This window comes from Pseudonaja textilis, chromosome 4, assembly GCF_049901715.1.
Source record: "Pseudonaja textilis isolate UNSWEBS1 chromosome 4, rPseTex1.2, whole genome shotgun sequence".
Classification (NCBI taxonomy): domain Eukaryota; kingdom Metazoa; phylum Chordata; class Lepidosauria; order Squamata; family Elapidae; genus Pseudonaja; species Pseudonaja textilis.
In genome coordinates, this window is record NC_141993.1 from 14871769 (window position 1) to 14898838 (window position 27070).

General features: G+C 35.1%; 1 protein-coding gene across 4 annotated transcripts in view; it reads left to right on the top strand.

Moving 5' to 3' along the window:
* GBF1 (golgi brefeldin A resistant guanine nucleotide exchange factor 1) overlaps positions 1–27070 on the top strand; it is a 324935-nt gene that overhangs the window by 114647 nt on the left and 183218 nt on the right. For all 4 annotated transcript variants that reach the window (XM_026710970.2, XM_026710972.2, XM_026710971.2 and 1 more), the window contains exons 10-16: positions 4005–4222; positions 5335–5494; positions 5677–5888; positions 6040–6138; positions 6526–6720; positions 9979–10159; positions 10874–11011. In XM_026710970.2, the coding sequence (XP_026566755.1) occupies positions 4005–4222; positions 5335–5494; positions 5677–5888; positions 6040–6138; positions 6526–6720; positions 9979–10159; positions 10874–11011 (1203 nt within the window). The remainder of the gene's footprint in view (positions 1–4004; positions 4223–5334; positions 5495–5676; positions 5889–6039; positions 6139–6525; positions 6721–9978; positions 10160–10873; positions 11012–27070) is intronic.

A 27070-nucleotide genomic window follows, 5' to 3' on the forward strand; every position in this document is an offset into this window, starting at 1 on the left:
TTTTTTTTGAAGATATAAATAAGGTAACACTTAAATTTATTTGGCAAGGGAAAAAAGCTAGAATCAATATTAAGGCTTTACAAGATGCAAAAAGTAGAGAGGGGCTAGCGCTCCCAAATTGGGAATTATATTATTGGGCAGCCAACTTATTATGGTTAAAAGACTGGGTTAATTTACTCAATAAAAGAACCTTAGCCTTAGAAGGGCACGATCTTCAGAGAGGGTGGCACGCATTTCTATGGGAAGTGGGGAAAACTAAACAGTCATATTTTCATAGACACCTTATTAGAGATTCATTATTAACTAATTGGAAAAAAATATGCAAAAAACATTATTTAAAAATTCCGATTTGGCCTTCAACAATGGAGGCAATGGTTCATCCCAACAATTTGGATATAACAAAAACGACTAAATATAAAGATTTATTAGACCCTCTAGGAAAATTAAGAACTCGACAGGATTTACAGGAACAGGGATTTAAAATTGACCAGTGGTTATATATACAAATCCATAGCAGATACAAACAAGATATCAAAGAGTTTAGAATCTATAGCAAATTACAATATTTAGATAAAATCTTATTAGGATCAAATAAAAAGAATATTTCCAAATTTTATAAATATTTATTGGAGGTAGAATTAGAGCAGGAGATAGTGAAAGGGAACATGATAACGTGGAGCAGGAATATTGGAAGAAGCATTACATTAACAGAATGGGAAAAGATCTGGAATAGAAACATCAAGATTATGAAATTGGTGGCGTACAAAGAAAATATGTATAAAATGTTATATAGATGGCACTTACCCCCTTCGAGGTTGGCAAAGATGAACCCTAACATGAGCTCAAGGTGTTGGAAATGCAAAAGCACTGAAGGAACATTTTTCCACACGTGGTCTTGTAAAACTACCCAAAAATTTTGGCAAAAAATCAGAAAATGGTTGGAGGAGATAACTAAAGAACAAATAGACTATAAATCCAAGCACAATATTTCTCATTGATGCCACAAAGTTTCACTTCGCTCATCTATTCGCAGAATATTCTTCCATAATAATCATCTTTGCCTCCCTTCCTTCATCTCACCTTAGTTTAAATACTGTTATCAATTTAGTCATAATGAAGTGAGCAGTAGCCCAGGAAACAATATATCTTTTAATAAAATTCATTAGTTTGAAAAAGTACAACTAGTCTCCTTCTGGTTTTAGTAAACAAAAATCTTCCATCCAGGAGCAATTTGTCAAATTCCAACATCAATCTCTTATTCCAGGTAACTTTTTAAAATAGTTTATGGAAAAGCTGTAGTATTATGCCTTGATCTTAGCACAGGATATTGACAAATTACTCTTACTCCTAGGAAGGGATTTTTCCCCTAATATCCAGAATGTGCATTTTTTTTTTCTGAAAGGAATTTATGATTTATTTATTATTCAAATTTACATAGCTGCCTACTTCACAAAATGTGACTCAGGGTGATGTACAACAATTGAGTAAGAACAAATATAAAAACAACAAATATCAAATTCAGATTAAAGTAAAAATTATGAAAATATTATGGACCTGGAAGCAAACTGGTAATATAGCTTGCATTATAGAAGTGTAACATGGGCTGTTCCAGTAGTGCTTGTGTCACTACATTTTGTAATGGCTGAAGCTTTTGAATTCTCTTCAAGGGCAGCCTCATGTAGATTGCATTGCAGTGATCAAATCTGGAGGTGACAATGACATGAATGACTAAGTACCTCGTGCCAATCCAGGAATGGTCACAACTGGAGCACAAGATAACGGTGTGCAAAGATGTTCTAGCCTTGATTGCCACCTGCTTCTTCAGCAGGAGTTGTGAGTATAGGGTGCAAACATGACCTATCTGGACAGTGCAAACACATCCAGCACCAAAAATGGCACAATCCTGGAAAGCAGTGGACTTCAGGTCAAAATCCACTCACCAGGATTCAGTGAAGTTTGTTGTTCCCCATCCAGATCCTCATAGCCTCCAGACACAGGGATAAGATGTTCACAGCATCATTTATTCATCAGGGACAGAGATGTATAATTGGATATCATCAATATAGGAGTGAATTAGGGGGAGAGTGGAAAACATATTAAGATATGGCACTGGTTCTCATGGTACTCTTAACAGTTTATTGAAGACACTAACATCATTTGTCTGAGGATAGTTTTAGTTATAAAAACCAAAGAGAATAATTGTCATTAAATTTGTCATTAAACTCTTCTGTAAAAATGAAAATAGCCAAAGGTTTCAGTACAGAGGTCTGGAAACATTTTATTGTCTTTTTTATCCTTTCTGAACTCCTTAATTCTCTAGAGCAGGGGTATCAAACTCGATTTCATCGAGGGCTGCATTAGAGTTATGTTTGATTCAGGGTGTAGTTGGGATGGCCGTGGGTGGAGTGGGCGTGGTTGGGGTGGCCATGGCCAGCTCAACGTCACTCATGTTAGGAGCACCTGTGGTGGCCAAGTGCTAAGGCAGGACTTCTGTGAGACCCTCACTCACTCTAATTTCCCTCCTTCACTCTCATAATTTTCCTTCCTTCCTTCCTTCCTTCCTTCCTTCCTTCCTTCCTTCCTTCCTTCCTTCCTTCCTTCCTTCCTTCCTTCCTCTTTTCTTCTTCCTTCCCTTTTTTCCTTATTTTTCCTTCCTTGCTATCTTCCCACCTTCGCATCTTGTTCTTTTTCTTTGTCTTTCCTCTTTCCCCTTTCCCCTTTCTCTTTCTCCTTTCCTGTCCCTTCTTGCATGCTCAAATGCAAAAGGGGAAAGATTTCTCCTTTTGTTTGTTTTTAGGTTCTTTTGCTAGCCCTCTGCCAGTGAAAATGGAGCTCGGGGATGACGACACAGGACGTGTGGCCCTCCCATGCTCCATTTTCGCTGGCAGAAGCACCATGGGCTGGTCCTTTGCTGTTTCCAGGGTGGCCCCGCAGGCCAGATCTAAGCATCCCATGGGCTGCATCCGGCTCGTGGGCCTTGAGTTTGACACACCTACTCTAGAGTTACAAGATTGTGGCAGGATAAAAGTCAAATAATTGAATTGATATATACTGGAATTTTTCACTGAACATTCTGAATAAATGAGCTTTGTTCTGATATTAGAGCTACTTAAGAAGATACATCTCATGTACATCCCATGTATATGAATCACTTTTGCCCCTGTCCTTACAACCTAGACTTATCTATTTTTCTCACCAGATCAGAAATGAGGAATTATGATTGTGATAATTTCAATAATTTTTCTCTTTATAATGTTTTCTTTAGAAGATATATATAACCTAACACAATAAATTGGCATAATAGTTTGGAATATAGAATAGAATGCTAGTTCTTAAAGCAAACACATTTGTTTCCAGTATTGTACAGCAGTTTCAGGGATAATAATGCTAGAAAAAGTCTCAGAAAGTACTCTCTGAGGCATCTTTTTCTCTTGCAGGATTGGCTCTTTAGATGCTTCATATCTGATTTAGTACACAAGTTGTGAGCTTCAATATAAATGCATTTAAAAGAATATGTATGTAAATCAATATTTATGCAAGAACATATACAACCTTGGAGAGGAACTCTGTAAATAATCTAATGTAAAATTGACTAGAATTATTCTGTTTTCAATTTTTCAGACAGTTGGAATTTTGTTCATGCAGTGCTTCTGGGGTCCAAATTTTCTACTTCATATAAATTTATGAGTTTCAAAGTTATATGCTCGGAGTTGGGAAGCAGGGATTTCATGATTTTTTTCTGTGAGGACTCTGGCTATTGATACATAAAGTCATTAACCTTGAGGTATGAATAAAAGACACTGAGGTCTTTTGTGAAGTGAATACAGTATGTTCTGTTTAATTAATTCCAGTGAGGTAGGCCACTGTTTGTTATATTATCTGAAATAATGAATAACAATGTGTATTATAATCCATTATTTCAGATAATATAATAAAATAGAAAGAGGACACCATGTACTATAAATAAATATATGACTAATATTTATGTTATTTATTGTTCACAGGTGAGGTCAATATTACTGATGGACCTTCTCCAATTTCATCTGGAAATTCAGAAAATGTATCTTCTATAGTTAGTCCTGTCATTGACAGTGGTTTAGAGTTATCTTCCCAAATTCGCTCAAAGGATGATCTTACAGATTTACAACTTGTCAAATCTTTGGAAATCAGCACAACAACGCCCTTAAATGAGTTTAGAGCCAGAGAGCAGTTAGAACTACAGGTATGAATTTCCTTTACAGCACAATTCAGCAGACAACATACCGGTGACAGTTATAAAAGTTGCTTTTATTCTATTCAGTTAGCCAATAATGTAATTTTAAATGGCTTGATTTTCATTTTCCCTCCAAACACAAAAGGTAGAGTCCATTAAGAAATTAGCATGTAAAATGTATGATTAAAATCAGCTGTGGTGGCGCGGTGGTTAGAATGCAATACTGCAGGCTACTTCTATTGACTGCTGGCTGCCTGCAGTTCGATTCTCATCTGCTTATGGTTTACTCAGCCTTCTATCCTTCCAAGGTCGGTAAAATTAGGACCCAGATTGTTGTGGACAATAGGCTGTAAACTACTTAGAGAGGACTGTAAAGCACTATGAAGCGGTATATATGTCTAAGTGCTATTGCTATTGCTAAAAGAGGCTGAAACAAAAAATAGGATGATTACTGTATTTTTTGAGTAGCCTTGTAAATGGATGTAAAGATAATGAGATGCTTTCTGTGTGTATGAATTTGATTTCCAACCTACTTTTTATGGAACTTGCAAAACAATTATTACATTTAAAAATAGTAAAGTGATCTATTTCAAATATTAGTATCTGCTGTTTGTGTAGGTCTTCTCAAGCATAGTTTGCATTAACAAAATTACTTTATATGAAGGTACAGTAGATAGCACTGACTTTACACTATTAGGATTTGTTTGGATTATGAATGTCACAAATCTTATAAGGAGAAGAGGAATTTTACAGTGGGATAAATTGCATACATACATTTTTGAATAAAGTAGACAAACTGGATGACTGTGAAATATTTAAGAGTATAATTTCCAGTTTCTCTCATCTTTGGCAAGATTGGTGGAAATTGAAATTTAAACTTTGAAAAGGCTTTTTACTGTTGAATATATTACTATTCTTGAAGTGTTAGAAATAGAAAGTCATTTGATGCTGTTGTAGATGCAAAATATCTAGCCACAGAGCTGAATCATTTTAATTAAGAAGACTGATTTTTTTTCTTTTAGAGTATGGGCTTATGTCAGTAGTAGTATATGGGATTACTTGTGTCATGTAGCAGTATTAGTCTGTGCTAATTTTCTGCCTTAATATCTTTGTGATTAAAGAATGAATGTCCTCAGAGGGAAAAGACTCCATCTGCTTCAGTAGAATCTATCCCAGAGGTTCTTGAAGAGGGTACTTCTGTAACTGATTCTGTTTCAATTCATGACATGGACTATGTTAACCCTCGAGGTGTACGATTTACTCAGTGTTCTCAAAAAGAGGGTGAGTGCATTGGAAAAATGTACTGCAATAGTAATTTCTGTTTTCTTTTTGTTCTATATCTTTAAAAATATCCAAATACCATTAATTTGTCATCATCAAGAATAATGTATCTCTGACTAATTGAAAGGATGCTGAGCAGGAATGCTATAGTTGGAATGTTTTTGTGTGTTCTCATTTTCAAGGAACAACATTAGTCCCTTATGGATTGCCCTGTATTCGTGAATTACTGCGTTTCCTCATCTCTCTCACTAATCCACATGACCGACACAATTCTGAGGTGATGATCCACATGGGTCTACAGCTACTCACAGTTGCTCTTGAATTGACTTGTGTTGCAAACTGCCCATCTCTCTTAGGACTTATAAAAGAAGAATTATGTCGGTATCTCTTTCAAGTAAGCATGAACATAATACCTTCCTTATCTTTAAAAATATTGCATGTATGTTGAACTCTTTTGGAATAATTATTTTTATATGATTTTAGATTGGGATGATGGAAAGAATAGATGTATATTCATTATCTTTGAACTTTTCATTCATTCCCAGTTATTGAACATGGAGCGGCTTAATTTATATTCAGCTTCCCTTAGGGTTTGCTTCCTTTTATTTGAGAAAATGAGAGAGCATTTGAAATTCCAACTGGAGGTGAGTCTTTTGAAATATGTTACGTAATCTTTGGAAGAAATTAATCCCATTTGGGGGAAGGTCTGGGAACATTTTGAAAAAATATTATATATCATTAAAATGCTCACTAGATATGTTCATATGCTTGCATTTTTGTGCTCATATATTTTAAGATATTCATTTATAATGATAACATTTTATAATCAAAATGTTTTGAAACTCCAATTGCAAAGTCTGGAATAGAAAAGTAAGAGTGGAGACCAGGAAAAGAAACTATCACTTATAATATTCACCCATGTTATAGATGAATCACATTTTGATGAATCACACCCTATAAACTGTTATAGATGAATCACATATAGATGAATTATACCCTATTAACTGAACTATCTCCTATCTTTCTGTCAGATGTATATCAAGAAACTGATGGAGATCATCACAGTGGAAAGCCCCAAGATGATTTATGAAATGAAGGAGATGGCCCTGGAGGCTATAGTTCAGCTATGGAGGATTCCTAGCTTTGTAACTGAGCTCTACATTAACTATGACTGTGACTATTACTGTGCTAATCTTTTTGAAGACCTCAGCAAACTGCTATCCAAGGTCCTGAAGAAGAATTTCTTTGATGTTTTCTTTTCAGTATCATTACAAGCACAAAATAATAAACCATGTTTATTTTATAAAGAAATCCTAGACTGCAGAAGTTCTCAATATGAGTACCAAGCCTCCCAAAGTTCTACCCTCCTTTCTCATGCCTCATGTAATTGCTATAAAGGGGAAAATTCATCATATAACCTGATCAGAGCTTTTTAGTACCCTACAAGTGCTTCAGAATATCATCTCAAGTTACCAGTAGAGGCTTTTAAAAATCTTTATATAGGTAGGAATATTTTCTGAAGAGAAATTCAGTTGAAAGGGCTGTTTCTACTCCTTTACCTTTTCCTCAGAAAAATGCCTCATACTGTAATCAGGCTCTAAAACTGAACAGTGATTGTTGGTGGAAATACTTCGCAATCTAATTGCAAAAATATGTGCTTGAGTTAATTAAGCCAGTTTTCGAGGGAAAGAAAATGTTAGATCTATGTGTATAAAAATTATTTTGGACTGTGATTCTGATCACTGGCATGCTGTTTCCAGAATGCTTTCTTTAAAGACAGTTTGATACTGAGGACAGAATATCCCTGTCTTATTCTTGGTTAGGTCTGTCCTATTTAGTAAATTATCCTTATTGTTTTCTTTTACAAAATGTGAAAATTTAGAATTGGGAATGTCATGTGAGGCATTCCTAACTACTGTGATCTCTCTTTTTATCAATAATAGTATAAAATCTGAAGAAACCGAAAATAATGAAAGGTCGGATTCTTTCACAGTATCGTTGTGGATGGGAATACCTTTAATTTACAAATGTAAATTAAATTTGCAGTGAATTTCTAGACCTGGGGACCCCATGGATAGCTTTTAGCACATCCGTGAATTGGGAAAGAAATTTAGTTTTACTATTTTACTTCATGAATTTAAATACATATTTCTAAGATGGAATCCTGGATTTCACCCTTCATAACGAAAAATTGTTAAAAACGCCAGATTTAATGACCAGCTACTGCCTACCTTATCATAATGCTGAGGATAATGTGAAAAAAACAGGGAGACAATCTAGAGATTTGGTTGACCACAATTTAAGCATAGGTATAAATAAGGGGAATGCCAGTTACTCTCAGATATAGTCTGAGATTGTGCCTGCTTAAGATTGTGGTCAACCAAATCTATATATCCTATGTTATTGGGCTTTTTAAAATAGAGAGCAGAGTAGACCAATGTGACACAAGCCTAGATTTAATTTGAAATGGGGACTGTGATCGTATTTGAAATGAGTTTGAACAAAGATGGGAAATTATTATTATTATACTGCTACATTTATCATACAAGCAAATGGAAATTGCTAGCAGGATATAACATAGTCACATAACATCTACAGAAAAGGAAACTTAAAACATGAGGGGGCTGGTGAAACAGAGACTGAGAAGAAAAGTCAAGAGGAACAGATTGTAAGGCCTAGAGGTTATTTAAAACCACTGTCATTAAAGCTTAATTTGTCTTTATTTCATAATGTAAGAAAGGATCAACCTAGTTTAAGGAGAGACCAGCATGGCTTTCAAGTGACCCAGAAAGCTCTAAAAACCAAGAAGGCTTTTTTTTTTCAGCACATTGTCAACAAAGAGAACAGAAAGAAGCAAAAACTCTGGTAGATAAAGTGTAAGATAATAACAAAGAATGAAAAAACAAAGAATCTCATGAGAGACTAGGGGGAAACAGGCTTTGTTAAATTCAATCAGGCTATAAGTTGATGAAATAATAGGGATTGTCAAGTATGATGGGGTGTTTGCAGAAAAATTATTTATTTGCATATCTCCTTAATACACAATATGTTGAAAATGTACCAGAGCCATTATGACTTTCTTAGGGAGGAAACCAGCACCAAGAAAAATTGAGGAACAAGAGAAGAATCATAAAAATTTGATGCTATCTACATAAGAATTTTTAAAGAATTGAAATTTGAAAATGTTTTAACTCCCTAGAAAAAATATATAAGTTATCATTCAAATCATATTCAGTGTCAGGAGTTTGGAAAATAGTGTTATACCAGTTTTTAAAAGTGAGATAGGGAAATCCAGGAAATGTCCAAATTATGCAACTAATGCATGGATACCCGGTAAATGGGGCATTTCTACCACATTTCTACTCTGTTCAGGATGGGCATCTTATAATTACTAAAATTCATGACTTACAATTGATCAGTTAACAGCCAAAGTTAGACAGATCCCCCCAAAAGCTACTTATGACCTGGTCCCGAAGTAATGGGTACTGCAGCGCCCCCATGTTTATTCACCCTTATGATTGACAACAGGGACACTGCAGTACCTTCATTTACCATTTCCTCCACTCTGGCCGTGCAAGCATTTTCATATCCCCAAGGACTCCCCACTAGACTTTAGGTCTGATTCCCACCACTCTTTCTCACCTTTTGAAGAGCTCCAAAGCCTTTCATAGTGCTGGAATGGGATATTTCGTTGCTTAGCCGCATAGCATGATTCTGGAATTGTAGCACGGATGAGGAACACATTGCTCTATTTTGCTGCCTTGATGGACCTCATGGCAGCAATCCAGAAATGACTGTCATTTTGACCCTGTGGACAACTACAAGGCAAATCACTCCATTTTGCTGCCTTAACAAGCTTGCACAGCAGTGCAGTCATTCATTCCAACACTCTGGAAAGCCGCAGAGCTCTCAAAAGGTAAGTGAGGTGGAGGGTAAGTGGAAATCAGGCCTAAGGCTTGGGTTGGACCAGTGGGAGTGGGAAAAGGCCTGTCAGAATCCAAGAGGCAAGATGTAAAGGGAAGGGTGTCTCGGGAGGTGGGGGAGGACTGGGGCACCCACCTGCTCCACTTAACCTGCACCTTAGTTTAACAATTGCTTTGGGAAGAACCGGATTGGAGATTGTTAAGTGAGATGCTTCACTTAATGATCATGACATGCAACCGTAGTAGGCAGCTCTATTGTGGTTGTATCTTGAGGACTACCTGTATTTTAGATGTTTTCTACTAGGAATATTAATGTAAATAGTTTAGCAAGCATATATTCCCCCACAAAGTATGTAAAATCTTCTGAGTAGAAATGCAACTTTATATACTGAGTCAACAATGTTTTACATAAAAGAAAACTACTCTTTTGTGGGACTTAGGTTTAAGGATTCCAATGAGTTATGAAGGCTTGCATAGCTGTGTAGAACTAAGTTAAATAGAAGTTGTATTTAAGTTTCCTTATGCAGTTGGATATAGCCTTAATTATGCTTGATTTTTCAGAATGCTTTTCCTGTTTCTGGACAACTGTACACTACTCATTTGCTGTCACTTGAAGCATTGTTAACAGTGACTGATCAAATTGAAGCACGGTGCCAAGCCAAAGTACTCAGAGGCATATATCAGCAAGAAAAAGAAATACTAAAACCAAATACAGAAATTGCCGATATCATTAGAGGAGCAAGTGAGAATCATTTATTTGATATTTCTTCTTAAGTAGCTGGTGATATTTGCCATTCTTGACCCTACTGTTCAGTGGTGGGATTCAAATTTTTTTACTACCAGTCCTGTGGGCTGTGCCTTTGTGGGTGTGACAGGGGAAGGATACTGTAAAATCTCCAGTCAGAGGCGGTATTTTCCGGTTCTCCAAACTACTCAAAATTTCCACTATCGGTTCTCCAGAACTGCTCAGAACCTGCTGAATACCACCTCTGCTACTATTCTGTTCCGTGTTATATTTTAACAAACTGTTATGTCTACGACATCTTAAACCTGCCTATGTCTATTGTGGAATTTTTTCTGTTCAAGGTTTCCTTTCATTTTTAATTTTGCAGAAAAATTTGACAAGGGTCATACTCATTTGGGACCCCAATATTGGAGGAAGTACCTTTTGTTATTTGTACCCACTTGAACATTAGTAGCCTCATTACTCATTTGTAAAATAATGAGAATAATCCTCTTTAGGATGGCATTTTTGTAGCAATGATTGTTAATAGTAGCAATAATTGTTATAAGGATTACTTTATGCTTTGAATCGCTTTTTATTTTTACCAATATATTTATGGATGCTTTTAGTTTAGTTTTACGCATTGCAAGCCATTGAGAATCATAAAAATATGTGGTCTACAAAAACAGATGATAGACAGTCAGACAGACAGACATTCTTCTTACCCTATAGTTACTGAAGAACTGCAAACAAAACTTAAATCATCCACTGCAGAATTACCAGAGACATGTTCATCGAGTAATGACTGCTTGGTGACCTCTCACTCGAAACAGCAAGGCTGTCTGAATTCAGATATGGAAAATGATACAGGTAAATCTGATTTTTAGTTTATTAGTGGTAGCCTGGAACAGTGAAGCATATAAATAATATGGACTTGGTTTTGCCTACATCGTTCTAGTTGGCTGTGAATAAGACTAGTGAATGTTTGGGGGAGGGGTGTCTTTTCATACATGTTTCATACCATGTTTCTTGGTACATTTTTCTTTTAAAAACAAAAAATTCTATGTCTATCTGAACAGCGTGTTGTCTGGGCACAATTAATTTTAAGTAAAGATACAACAATAACCAAAATCATACTAGTAATCTTAATACACATATCAATATTAATTACAGCATAATAATACAATTAATTTATCCATCTTGCAACATTTTCAATACAAATTATTATTTTTTAAATTGTTTCATTTATAACCTCTATTTTTGTTAGTTAACCATAAAATAAATCCCATGTTAAAAAATATTATATTTCTTCCCTTTCTTTTAAGTGTAATTTATCCATCTTAGCACATTCTAATTTTTTTTAAATTACACTTTCATCTGTCAGGACCTCATCATTTTTCCATTGTTGTACAAACACTATTTTTTCTGCCGTTACTACATGCAAAATTAACTATGTATTCCCTTTATTATACTGTTCTGGCAGTATACTCAGCAGGAACATTTCTGGTTTCAAATCTGTGTTGCTTTATCATTTTTTCTAACCAAGTATGTATTTTAGTCCAATATTTTTTTGTCTTTGGACAAGTCTACCTCATATGATCATCTGAACCTGGTATTTGATTACACTTTCAACATTTCGCTGATAGATTTTCAAACATCTTTGTTAATCTCTCTGGTGGTAAATGCCACCTATAAAACATTTTGTATAAGTTTTCCGGGAGAAGGCGGAGCCACGTTGCTGCGATACAGCTGCAATCTTGGGGCTCTGAGATTGCAGCTGATACCTTCGCCCCTGGTTGGTCCTAATGGACCTAAACCGTCCCGTAGAGACGGTGATAGTAAGGGGCGTGTTCTGCTGATCCCAGGGAAAAATGATTAAAAAATTATACACTTATTTGTTGGAAATTTTATTAGAGGAGGAACAAGTTAAAGAAACGATGACTGTTTGGGGGAAGAATTTTGGATATGGGATTGATTTGGAGAAATGGGAAAAATTGTGGTCTCAAAATTATAAAATGACAATGTCAACAGCTTATAAAGAAAACTTGTATAAGATGTTTTACAGGTGGCATTTTCCCCCGACAAGAATTGCAAGAATGTTTAAGAACAAATCTGAAAAATGTTGGAAATGTCATCAGATACCTGGCTCATACTACCATATGTGGTGGACTTGTGAGGACGCTAGAAAATATTGGACTAAAATCCACATATGGTTGGAAAAAATGACAAAGACACATATAGACTTGAAACCAGAGATTTTTTTATTGGGAATCTTACCTGATATATATAATAAAAATTTGAAGTATTTGATTGTAAATATATTAACAGCGGCTAGGATTGTATTTGCTAAGAACTGGAAGAGTGAGAAAACTCCATCAGAAGAAGAAATTATTAAGAAAATATTGGATTGTGCTGAAATGAGTAAATTGACATTTGAAATCAGAGAACAAGAAGATAAACAATTTTATGAAGTTTGGGATCTTTTTTATCAATGGTTAGATAATAAAACATAATGATAGAATATTCAGATTTAGCATAAAAAAAATTTTTTTTCTTGATATTATCTTTATAAAACATTATCAAGGTAGATTTGGTATGATCTTATGATTTATTGCAAAATAAATTAAGCAAATTATAGTTATCTCGTTAAAATATGAATTCACAAAATTATAAATGATTTTTTTTTAGTGATGATATTAGGTTATACAATTATTGATTGATAATATGAGCTATTATGTAATATAATTATACTAGTGACTAGGAAATGGATGCACAAAAAAAAGTGGTAAACCAATCGATGCACTGTATGTAAATTTATGAAGAAGGATATTTTTATGTTTTTTGTGTTATGTGTTGGGTATATGGGTACACCAACTGGTTTGGGTGAATGAATATATAAACCTAGGTTTAAGTGTTTGTAGCTTTAAGCACAAAAACTGCAATGTAATTTGATAATTATGGGTGCGGTTGCAAGCTGCAATAATAGGCAGTGAGAGAGACGTAACACTTCCTGGTTTCTGGTTACTGGTTCCTGGTGTTACTGGTCGCTGGTTTTCTGGTCTCTCTGATCTCTGCTGCCTGCTGTTTTACTCCTGTATGAGACGTCTGCTTGTTGGCTACTGTGCAAGATACCTTTTTCTACTGAACAAAAGGACTGTTTACTTGGTGAGCTGTGCATACTCAGCGTTGTCTTTGAGAGAAAGGTATCGGGAGGAGAAGATTTACAAGCAGATAAAGACATTGTATTTACTGTTAATGGACTAGGTAACTGGATGGATATACTGGATAATGACATATGGACTGAATGACACTTCTTAATCTCTGTGTGAATTAAATAACTATTTAATACCACAAACAGTGTTTTTGTCTCCAGTGTGTGTATACTCTTGGGCCCAGCCTCTCTCTCATTTGGCTGCCTGGCTTGACTGCTGCTGTGCACTCTGCTTGGGGGTTTGTCCCCAATCACTAACATTGGTTATGGGCCCAGCAGTGAGCACAGTCTAACTAACCAGGATATACCAGTGAGAGTTTTGGGGTCAGTTGCACATTACTGTAAGAACAAACTGTTTGTTGAATAGTTATTTATCTGAAGAGCAATGGCACAAGTAAATTTGCCAAGTCTGTCCATGATATCCAGATTAGATGGAACAAACTATGTTTCATGGTCAATGAAATGTAGTTTACTTCTACGAAGAGAAGGTTTGTGGGACATAATTATAAACCCACCAGATGTATCTAACTTAGATCCTAATGTTGAGGAGGATGCCAAAAAGATACAAGACTATGAACGAAAGAATGAGCAGGCTTTGTGCATCATAGGACTGACTCTCTCAGACCAGCAACTGATTCATATTCGTGGAGAGTTAAATGCTGCAAACTGCTGGGAGAATCTCAAGAAGATTTATGTTCGAGACAGTGTAGGAGCTCATATAAATCTTACACAGAAGCTGTTTAGAACACATCTTGAGAAGAATGGAGACATGTTAACTCATTTAAACTGTATGAAAAGCATTTTTCAAGAATTACAAGAAAAAGAGCTTATATTTAATGAGTTGCAACAAGTATACATCATACTGTCTTCTTTGGATCGAAGCTATGATGAATTTGTGACTGCTTTAGAAGTATTGCCAAAAGACAATTTATCAGTAACTGAGATTACCGGCAGGCTATTAGAAGAAGCCAGAAGAAGGTTTGAACGTGACCAGCTGAGAGAAGATAAACCTAATGAAGAGAAATTATCTTCAAGGCTTGAAAGAAACCAGCTATGTAAAGTAAAGCACCCGGAAGAAGAAAATTTATCTTCGACGGCATACACAATTAAAAAGTGTTTTAATTGTGGAGGCAGAGGACATTTGGCAAGATTCTGCAGAAAAAGAAAAAGACAGAATGTAAAGAAGCCAAAGAAATCCTTTGAACTAGCCATGTTTAGCAACTGTGATGTGAAGAATGATATATGGGTGGTGGACAGTGGTGCATCCCACTGCATCACGAGAGATAAGACAAAGTTTATAAAAATGTCTACAAGCTCTCAGCATATATCACTCGCGAACGGCTGGTACCTCAAGGCCAAGGGTGAAGGTATTGCATATTGTCCATGTTTAAACCAGAATATAAAAACGTTGTATGTACCACAGTTAAAGATGAACTTACTTTCTGTAAGAGTATTAGATAAACTAGGTTATGTAGTTACATTTAAGGATAATAAGTGCATAATTGAAAGAGATAACAAAAAGGTAACTGCAGCTTTAAATGGAGCATTGTATGTCTTACATGATAGTAAGAAAGGGGAGGCACAGACTGTATTTAATAATATAAAGCCTCATAATGAATGTATCCATTTATTGCATAGGCGTTTGGGGCATGTAAATTTTAAAATGCTAAAACGTACAGTAGAGTTATCTGAAGGAATAAGGTTAAAACCCTGTGATAAATATTTGCGTTGTAATGTCTGCTGTGAAGATAAGAGTAAAATATTGCCTGCAAATAGGCTAAATGGTTTCAAAACTAAAGAACCTTTAGAAGTAGTATTTGCAGACATTATAGGTCCAAAGAAACCCAGTATGGGGGGTGCTCGATATATACTGAGCATTATGGACCATTACTCTAGATATGGGTTTTGCTACTTAATGAAAAGCAAAACTGAAACATATCAACATTTCTTCAACTGGTTAAAGTTTGCAGAAAGAAAGACCAAACGGCAACTGATAACCCTGGTGACAGATAATGGTACGGAATTTGTTAACAGCAAATTCCAGAATAGATTAAAGGTAGCTGGAATAGAGCACAAGAAATCTGCACCATACAGACCACAACACAACGCATTTATAGAGAGAAGAGGCCAAACACTACAGGCAATGGTTAGAACAATGTTAACTGATTCTGGATTACCTGATTCTTTGTGGGGGGGAGGCCACAATGTGTGCTAATCACATATTGAACAACGTTGTTAACTCAACTACTGGTGAAATACCATTCACCATGTGGCATGGCAGGAAGCCTGATCTGAGTTACCTGCACACATTTGGTGCACCAGCATGGGTGCATATCCCTACACAACTCAGGCGTAAAGGGCAACACAGAGCTAAACAATTTTTCTTCGTTGGTTACCAAGCTAACCATAAGGCATATAGATTTTGGGAGAAAGGCACATCTAAGGTGTTATGTAGTGCCAATGCCCAATTTCTAGAGCACGTAGGATGGGATAAGTTAGAACAGGATAACAATAAAGAAGTGATTATTGAATCCTATAGAAATCCCATTAATTATCCCTGTAACTTTAAAAATAAAGTAAAGAGAAAAATACAGGAAGATATTGTGCCCATAGAAGAAGAAATAAAACCAATAGCTGAGCAAGATGAGGAAAAGGAACAGGTAGTAATTCAAAAAAGTCCTCATACAAGCCCTGTAATTCCCAGAAGAACTACACGGATATCTAGACCGCCTGATAGATACCAGGCTAACACAGTGTGCCAGGTAAATAGAGTTCCATATACTGTGGATGAGATAAAAAAGTATCCTTCTAAAGATAAGGAAAGTTGGTATGCAGCAATGAATAAGGAATTGAAATCCTTGAAGGATATGAAAGTATATGAAAATGCGAGATTACCTGTTGGTATAAAACCCATTGGCTGCAAATGGATTTTTAAGATAAAAACTGATAAGGATGGAAATATAATCCATAAGGCAAGATTAGTAGCCCAAGGTTTTAGACAAAGTGCAAATGACTATGATGAGGTATTTGCACCTAGTCTTAAAGCAGCAACATTAAGGGCAGTTTTAGTGTGGGCAGCAAGCAAGAAATATATAGTTAACCATTTAGATGTGGAAACTGCTTACTTGCATGCTCCACTAAGACATACTGTATATATGAAAAAGCCTAGTGGATTTAAAGGTGAAAATAATAATGATTGTTGGTTGTTAAAGAAGAGCCTCTATGGTCTTAAACAATCAGGCTATGAATGGAACCAGTATATTGTAAAGGAACTGAACAATATAGGGTTTAAAGCTGGTTTAGCCGATCCATGTCTATTTAAAAGGGAGACAAATGGAAAAATATCATTATTATTGTTGTTCACTGACGATATTGCTTTGATTACTGAGACTAATGATGAAGCAAATAAAATAATAGTATCATTAGCTAGGAAAATAAAAATCAAGCAATTAGGGGAGATAAAGAAATATCTAGGTTTGAATATACTGAAAACACAGAAAGGTTTTAAGATATCTCAGGAAGATAAGATATCTAAATTGCTAATAGATTATAAGATGGAACTTTGTAAGCCTGCAAAGACTCCAATGAGTCAGGATATTTGCAAAATGGATACTCAAAGTCCCAAATTTGATAAGGTATTATATCAATCTTTGATTGGTAGCTTATCATACATTAGCAATTGGTCAAGGCCAGATATAGCTTATAGTATTAATCAGCTGGCACGACATAATAATGATCCGCTTCAATGTCATTGGAATGCATTGAAGAGAATCTTAAGATATCTTAAAGGAACATTACACTATGCACTGTATTTAGAACCAAAAGGTGATCTCATATTGAGTGCTTATGCAGATGCTAGTTTTGCATCAGAAAGAGACACAAGAAAGTCGACTTCAGGAACAGCCATAATGCTGGGTAAGACATTAATAGGTTGGAAGTCGATAAGACAACAGCATATAAGTTTGTCTACTATGGAGGCAGAATTCTCCTGTTTATCGCTATTATGTACTGAGTTAATCATGTATAAACAAATGTTGAATGATATGGGTATAACTGTAAATTACCCTATAGTTGTACATGAAGATAATCAGGCAGCAATTCAAATGGCCACAAATATTGCAGTCAAAACTAGGAGCAAGCATACAGATTTAAGGTACCTAAATGTTAGACAATCTGTACAGAGTAAATTGATACAGCTGGAGTACTGCATGTCGGAGGACAATATAGCTGATAATTTTACTAAAGCCCAAGGTGCCATTAAGCACCTAGAGAGTTGTGAAAAATATGGGTTTAAATTGTAAAGGTATTATATATTTATATCACCCAAAAGGGGAGAATGTTGGGTATATGGATACACCAACTGGTTTGGGTGAATGAATATATAAACCTAGGTTTAAGTGTTTGTAGCTTTAAGCACAAAAACTGCAATGTAATTTGATAATTATGGGTGCGGTTGCAAGCTGCAATAATAGGCAGTGAGAGAGACGTAACACTTCCTGGTTTCTGGTTACTGGTTCCTGGTGTTACTGGTCGCTGGTTTTCTGGTCTCTCTGATCTCTGCTGCCTGCTGTTTTACTCCTGTATGAGACGTCTGCTTGTTGGCTACTGTGCAAGATACCTTTTTCTACTGAACAAAAGGACTGTTTACTTGGTGAGCTGTGCATACTCAGCGTTGTCTTTGAGAGAAAGGTATCGGGAGGAGAAGATTTACAAGCAGATAAAGACATTGTATTTACTGTTAATGGACTAGGTAACTGGATGGATATACTGGATAATGACATATGGACTGAATGACACTTCTTAATCTCTGTGTGAATTAAATAACTATTTAATACCACAAACAGTGTTTTTGTCTCCAGTGTGTGTATACTCTTGGGCCCAGCCTCTCTCTCATTTGGCTGCCTGGCTTGACTGCTGCTGTGCACTCTGCTTGGGGGTTTGTCCCCAATTACTAACATTATGTTTATGTTTATTTTGTTATGTATGCTTATGTTTATCTTGTTATTAAAAAATAAAAAAAAATTATTTAAAAAAAAACATTTTGTATAAGTTTTCCTTATAGGTTGTTGATATTGTTAGTTTACAATTTCTATCCAACAGTTTCTGCCATTTATCTAATACTATTGAATAACCAAAGTTTTTAGCTCATCTTATTATTTCTTTCACTTGCTCTTCTTCCATTTTAATACTCAGTAAGTAGCTATACTTTTTTTTAAATTAATTTTTCATCTGTCCTTAGTAATATCTGTACTAGTTCTGTTGGTTGTTTATAGAAACCATACATTCTTGCATCTTTCTCATGTCTTGATAGTATTTGCATATGTGGCTACCATGCTAAGTCAATCCCTTGATTAGTCAATTGTTTAGATTTAAGTTCCCCTTTATCATTCAAAATGTCCTTAAACCTTACAATTTTTTTCCATATTAATCATATTCAGATGTATCAGTGCCTCCACCGTGGAGAGCCAGACTGATATTTTCATGTAATGTCTTTTTTAAAAATTTCCCTCATACTAACAATAGTGCATTTCTAACAAGGTGTCTTTGAAAATATCCATGTATTTTATTTTTCCCATACCATAGAAAGCTATGCCATCCTGGTTAGAGATCATGTCCCTCCAAAGTTAATAGTCTTTTATGATTCAGATTTATCCATTATTTCATCCAGACAAATACAGAGGCCTGGTAGTATAGTTCCCAATCTGGCAACTCAAAGCCCCCTTTAAGTTTAGTATCTTGTTAGCAGTTTCAGTTTTATTCTTGCTTATTTTTCCCTTGCCAGATATATTTTAATATCATTTTATTTATTTCTTCAAATAATTTTTTTTCTAATTTTATTGGGATTGTTTGAAATAAGAATAACACTCTTGGCAAAATGTTTATTTTTATTGTGGCTATCCTTCCTAGCAACGATAGCTGCAGGTTTTTCCATTTCTCCCAAGTCTAACTTGATTTGTAACAATTTCATGTAGTTATCTTCTTTAATAGTTGCGCATCTTGCTGTTAGCTGAATTCATAAGTATTTAACTTCCTTAACTATCTGACTATCTTCTCCATCAATTCTTTTTTGTTTCTTTGTAACATTTTTAACTAGTATTTTAGTTTTCTCTTTATTCATTTTCAGTCCTGCAACTTCACCATACTCTGCTATCATTTTTATTAACTTGTGGTTCTTCTAAAATAAATACCAGGTCATCTGCAAATGCCTGTAGGTTATACTTTTCTGTTTTTATTTCCATTCCTTTTATTTCTGAGTCTTGTTCAATATTTCTTTTTAATACTTCCAGTGTTAATATAAATAGTACAGGGGACAGTGGACATCCTTGTCTCATGCCTTTTCTTATGTTAAAATTCTCTGCCGTGTCCCCATTAATTATCACTTTTGCAGTTCGTATGGAATATATTGCCTCAATCATATTAATAAATTTCTCTCCAAAGTCCATGTATTTTAATTGTAATAACATAAATTGCCAAATTACATTTCAAATGCTTTCTGTGCTTTTAAGAATATCAATGCCATTTGTTTTTTAGGATGCATTTCATATTACTCCAACATGTTCAAAATAATTCTCATATTATTCTTATTTTGCTTTTTAGGTAAAAATCCATTCTGGCCTGACATATAAATTCATTCAAGAATCTTTTAAATCTCTCTGCAATTATTGAAGTGTATATTTTGTAATCTGCATTTAGCAGTGATATTGCCTTGTAATTTTTTATCTCAATTAAATCTGATTCTTTCGCTATTAAAGTTATATTTGCTTCCATCCATATATTTGGTATTTTGGTCTCTAACAGTACTTCATTATAAAGTTCCAGCATTGGAAACTTAAAGTATCTTGTAGATATTTATAAAGTTCTGCCAGTTGTCCATCTGGTTCTGGTGTTTTATTATTTTTTTGTCTCTTGATCATCTCTGTTAGTTTCATCATCGTTATCTTTTCATTTAGTATAACCTTCACTGTTTCAGGCACTTTGGGTAATTGAGCTTTCCCCAAGTATTGTTTTATCTTTGCTTCTGACACTTTCTCTTGATTATATAATTTTTCATAATACTGGATTATTTTCTTTTTAGTTTCATTTTGATGGTAGAGAATTCTCTTTTCATCTAACAAACTGTGTATCAATTTCTTCTTCTTCTCCTTTTTCAGTTTATATGCTAACTTTCTTCCTGGTTTGTTGGCATTTTCAAAGTAGTTTTGTTTTGCTCTTTTAATCTTTTGTGCTAATTCTTCTGTTTCCCATTAAATTGAGTTTGTGTTTTATTAGTTCCATTTGTTTTTTTATTTTTTATTTTTTTGCTGTTCTTTCTTTAACTGTGTTTCCAGTCTTATAGGTTCTTCTGCTAGTCTCTTTTGTGTTTGCATCTTTTTCTTATTCTTTTTTGTTGTATAGGTGATCACTAATCCCCGAATATATGCGTTTGCTGTATCCCATACATTTTATAATGAAGTGTCTTCTTTTTTATTCTCCTTTAAAAAGAAATCCATTTCCTTCTCCATTATTTGTGTAAACTCTTTATCTTTTAATATTGCTTGGCTCAACATCCATCTCACTTTTTTCCTTTGACCTTTCCATTTTATTTTTAATGGGTTATGATCTGCCCATACATTTGTTTCAATTTCTATCTCTTGTACATTTGTTCTTAATTCTGGTGTCATCCATATATCTATTTTTGACCATGATTGATGTCTATCTGAGTAGAATGTATATTGGTTTTTATCTAAATTCATTTCTCTCCATGCGTCTTGAAGTGATAGTTCTGTCATTTTAGAGAAAGCCCTTGGCAGAGTTTTCTGTACCTTTTTACCTACTTTCCTGCTTCTGTAATCCGATTTTTGCATCCACAATTGCATTGAAGTTCTCATAATCCATTTCAGTTAATTTCATGTGGAGTTTTTGGTAGAATTCTTCCTGTTTATTATTTGGCATATATATTGCTATCAACAGTACTTGTTTTTGGTTTATTATTACCTCCACCATAAAAATTCTCCCTTCTTCATCTGTATACATTTGCTTGGCATTTATTGTTTCCTTTATATATAAAACCACCCCCCTCTTTTCTTTTGTTGTGCTAATGAAAAATATACTTTCCCCATTTTGGGGTATTCTAAATGTTTACTAATGTTGTTTTTTGATGTAGATTTCTTGGAGAAAAATTAAATCAAATTTTAATTTTTGTAATTTTGTAAAGGTTTTTTTCCTTTTCATTGGTTAATTCGATCCATTTATATTAATTGATTGATAGCATCTTTAATTCTTCTTCTATTTTCTCATTCATATATAGGTTGTGTTGTCCTAATTGATCTTATTTCTCTCTGTTCTTTTGCTTTTGTTCCTTCTCGTTCTGCTCGTTCTACTTTGTCAGTCTCGCTTTTTTCTTGCCATATAGTCTTTTCCACATTGACTGGTTCTTTTTGTCCTTTAAATTCTACTTCCTCTCTCCTTTCCTGTTCTTCAGTAGTACCAAATTTATATATATATGTTTTCTTAAGTTTTCGCGGGTATTTATATGTATGGTATTCAGCTTTGTTCAGGTATTTTCCCACGTCATTATAGTTGTGCTTTTAAAGTTGTAGCAATGTTCCGGCAGAATCTCATCTGCCATCATCAGGCTTCTGTATAATGTTCGTCCGTGAGTCAGACTTTGTGAAAGTCTGTGAAAGTCTGACTCACAGACGAACACTATACAGAAGCCTGATGATGGCAGATGAGATTCTGCCAAAACGTTGCTACAACTTTAAAAGCACAACTATAATGATGTGGGAAAATACCTGAACAAAGCTGAATACCATATATATGTGTGTATGTGTGTGTGTGTGTGTGTGTGTGTGTAGGTCTAGGTGTGTTGGGGCCTTTTCCCATGTAAGATTAAGAGTATCTTGGAGACGTTTCGGCGAGGTCCTACTCGCCATCCTCAGGCTGGTACTTTCGACTGTGAACCAGTGCAAGCAGTGTGTGATTGGAGCTGCCGTCTCTCTATATATACTGGTGGCGAGGGCTGGTGTGCTGGGCTGGTTGGCTGCGCTGTTGCCTCTTGATTGGTTGATGGAGTTGATGTTGGTATAATGGGCTGTTTGATGGCCCTGTGAGTTTTGTTGTGGAGATATCCTGGATCTTGTGCTGTAATCTCCTGGGTCGTTTGTTTTGTAGTGATCCTTTTTCCATTAGCCTCTTGTGTTTTAACAGCTTGGGTAATGGGTTGTGTGATGGGCTTGCGAGTTCTTTTGTTGTGGTATCCTGGGTCCTGCGTTGTAATCTCCTGGGTCATTTGTATTTTGATCTCTTTTCCATTAGCCTCCTGTGTAGTAACGGCTTGGGTAATGGGTTGTGTGATGACCTTGTGAGTTTTATTGCTGTGGTATCCTTGGTCTTGTGCTGTGATAACCTGGGTCATTTGCTGTGTTGCAACTTCTTGAGTTCTTGTGGTGTAATTTCCTGAGTTTTCTGTTGTGATGTCCTTAGCGGGTGGCTGTGATGTAGCATTCTGGGTTTTAGTCTGGCTTCAAGTTTGGGGTCTGGGTCTATGTTCTTGGCATGTGTCAGCTTGTTTGGTTTTGGGGTCGGGGGGGTGCAACAGCTGGCAAAGCAGCCGTGGTCTGTTTTCTGGATGGTGGTTGTCCTTCGTTTATAGGATGGGCTTGGGCCTGGGTCTGATGAGGGGGAATTGGCGGTGGTATCCCATGTTGTTTTGGGTCTGGTGTTGGTTTTCGTGGTTGGAACTCGTTTGTTGGTGAGGGCTAGCTTCTAGATGTCTGGTAGGTGGGAGGTATCGTCTCATCTATTCATGTTATGGGGGTGTTTCTCTATCTCAATGGCTTCCCTGATTATTCTCTTGCTGGAGTGTTCAGTGTTGGATATTAATTTGGTTCCTTTGAAATTAATTTCATGTCCTGTGGCTTTAAGGTGCTGGAAGAGGGAGGAAGTATTTTCTTCTCTTCTGACTGCATTTTTGTGTTCTGTGATGCATGCATTTATTCTCCTGTTGGTTTGTCCAATGTATGTGGCTGGGCAATTGTTGCATGATATTTCATAAACTCCGAATGGCCTTTTCCATTTGCAACAAAATCACGTTTTCCTCCAAATCTTTATTTTCTTGTGTAAGGCTTTGGTTCATTTCCTCCATTTTTTTCTCTTCCTGTTCTGATTTTTCTTCTATTACCTGAATCCTTTGTCCATTTTTTTAATTATCTGTTGGAAATTCCCTATTCTTTCATTCATATTGTGTATTGTTTCTTTCACTTCTCCTAACTCACGCTTCACCTCATTATGATTCTTTGTTATTGCCTCCTATAAAGATTAGAACATCATCATCATCTTTTTTTGGAATGAATTTTATTTTTCTGCTTGTAACATGCTCTGTCAAATTTTTGACTTGATGGACTTGATGCTGCAGATGATGGTGCATATGTTTTCTTTCCTAATTTGCTTAGATTTGGACTACTTGCCTTTTCTGCTTTTGTATCTATTAACTAGGTTAATTTAGGCATTCATTTAATAAAATAGACCACAATAATCTCTAATCCCTAACCTACTTTTGACCGCCCCCATTTTAAACCCAGAAAAGAACACACTTTTCTTTTCTTTATTTTGAAAATTTTATTTGGGTTTTCACAAAAACAAAATACAAATAAAACATCTTTTTTGAAAATAGCATGGTCCCAGGTTATTACTTCTTCATACAGACACAAAACTCAATTTCATGCTTATTTTTATATTCTATTCCATATCTTATTACCATTTTATATATTTTCTACATAGTTTTTCCCCTCTTTTAATTTTCTCAACTTTGTTTTAATTATCTCAATTCAAATCATTATATTTATATTTTTGTCTGTCCTGTTACAATTTCACATTATCTTTTCTTATTAAGCAAATTTTTCACTGTAGTTACCAATTAGAGTATGACACCTTTATATCCTTTAATTTTATCCATTCAAGCTCTTATTTAAGCTTCAAGAGCTTCATAGCTTTAAGATTATAGCATTCAATATAATGCATAACTTCCAATCAAATTCTGCTTGGTACATTCTTAAAATAGACACCATATTCTTAAAAAGAAAAATTATATATATATGTAAATAAAACACATTCCATTCCAATTCAATTCTATCATTAATATGAATTAAAATCTTAACATCTTTAACATTTCTTTTCAATTAAATATCATACTTCCATGGGAACACTTATAAACTTTCCATAGTTCATTATTTTTTTCCCCATATTTCTCACTTATATTTTTATAAATCATTACTAATAATTAAAAATGTTCCCTTTTAATTCTCTCAATCATTTTAATTCATTTATTTATTAACAAACATTCCACTGCATTACAATAAATATTTTATCCATCATCATATTTTCTAAAGTTATTTCTATTTGTAATATAACAAAGCTATCTTATGTACCTTTGCAGAATCCCTTTTACAATTAAATTTTCACCCATTATCTCTAAACAAACTTACGGTTACAATCCTTATATCTTTTCCCTGTTTGTCCATTTCTTGTTTCTGTCTTTTACAACTTCTTTTCCTTGCCTTCTTCCCCCTTTTCTTCTCCCTCCCCTTTTTACCCCCTTGTATCTCTACTTCTAACACTCTCATCTGTAATCCCCTCTTCTGTTGCTTTCTAATATTATATTTATCTTTCAAATTGTTCTTCTTTTTTTGGTTGTTTTTTCTAATCTTAAACCTTTCACTCTCTTTCCCCCCTTTTCTTTTTTCCCCCCACTTAAAATTATTTGATCATTAAAGATGGCTTCTTCTTTGTCCCAATCTTCTTGTTCTGCAAACGTTTCTTGTTACTTCTCATAGTTCCAGATCTCCATTTCTAAGAATTGAAACACGAAGCCAAAAGAACTTCTCCCTTCTTGTGCGTCTTCTTTCCATTTTTTAAGTTCCGTTAACAACCACCCAGTTAACTTTAGTCATCTAGATGCAAAAACCAAAAATCACCAAGTAATCCAAATAATCCAAGGCTGTTTCTACTTGCTTCTTTTTTCCACTTTCTCTTCCTGGGGTTCTATTATTTTGTTACCAAGTTTCCATTAAAATGTATCTTTGAGGAATCTTGTTAAAATTTCACTGTAAGTTCCTTTTTAATTACAGTTCCATTCCTTAATTCCAGGCAGTCTCCTCCATTTTTCCAGATCCTGCCCTTCTATTCTTTTTTTTTCTCCTTTCCAGCTTTTAAAAACTTTTAAATGTCCAGAAATCTTTATTATCCTCTTGACTTTTATTTTCAGCTTAGATGCCTATTAATGTCAAAGTGGATTTTTTTTTCAGTTTCTTGTTTAAGTCTCTTAGCTGTCAGTATAAGGAAGGGAAGAAAAAAAAACCAAATCTTTTCCCTTCTCTCTCTCCTTCGCAGCTTCAAAATCTTCTTTGGGAACAATGTTGTTAAGTTTAAATTCCAGGGTACCTTATTTGTTGTTTTTGCTGTTTGACCCAGTCAACCAAAACTTTCTCTTCTTATCTTCCTCCTGCACATTTTTTTCAGGTCAAGTTCTTCTTTGTGGTGACCATTTCTCACCACCGCTACAACCGCCTTCAGGAAAGGGAGTAATGTCCATCTGGAGAGGAGAGATGCGGCTCTCCTCAATCCTGCTGGCAGTCTCCCCCCTCTTCACCACCTCTATGGGGTGGCTCAGCCCTGAAACCAGCCGGCTCGGGGCGCTCCAGCAGCGAGCACGGATCGAAGCCTCGGAGAGACGAGGTTTTGGTCTGTCACCGAAGAAGCTCAAACCAGAAGTCACACTTCCCAATACACTTTTCTCTTCCAATTTCCCACCAGTATCACAATGTTATAATTTTTATAATCCACCAGATCAGTCCAAAGATTAATTTTGTAGTAGCATGGAATGCTTCTTTGCAAATAATTATTTTTCTTTCTTCTCCTTCTCTTTTTTAATATCTATAATCCACAAGGCCCACCAATTCCCCAAGGTGTTGTAACTCTCAGTCCACTGTTCAAAATTCACAGCAGCTTCTCTGTTTCACTTTCTGAATTGTATTTGTAATTCACAATAGTTCAAGACTTTTCAATGTTCTCACATGTAAACAGTTTACAGGTATTCTTCTTCTCTCAGTCATTGGCATTTGTAATCCCCAAGGCCCACCAATTCCCCCAGACTTTATAGATCTCAGTTGACTGTTGAATATATTTATAACCCAAAGTGTTAGAGTGGGGCAAGAAATAAAACACACTATTTTCAGTATCCAGTCCAGGAACCAAAAAAGAGGAAAAAGAATAAACAAAAGAGAATTCATCCACTTGGTCTTAAAACAAATCCAAGCTGTTTCTGTTCTTCACTTTGCTAATTCAATTTGTAATCCACAATAGTTCAAAGCATAATTCAAAGCATTTCAAGGTTTTCACTCTGTAGCTCCAAACCTTCAAAGTAAACACTCTACAGGTGCTATTTTCTTTCTTCCAAAAATAACCACCCTAGTCATAACAGACTTCTTCCTTTCACTTGTAATATTCTCTCCAACCAGTAGGTATCGTGCTTGTTTAATTTCTCCATTTTTACTACAGTATTTATTTTAAAAAGAAACTTTTTAAGGTCCATCCAAACTTAATAAGCATAGAATCAATTCCAGTATTTTTTTTAAATGAGGGAAAAAAACAAAGTGAAACAGTTCAGGCTTTCCTATAGTTTTAGCCCATGCCTCTTATTTTTTAAAAATAAATCAAACTTTTTCTGGATCTGTCAAGGG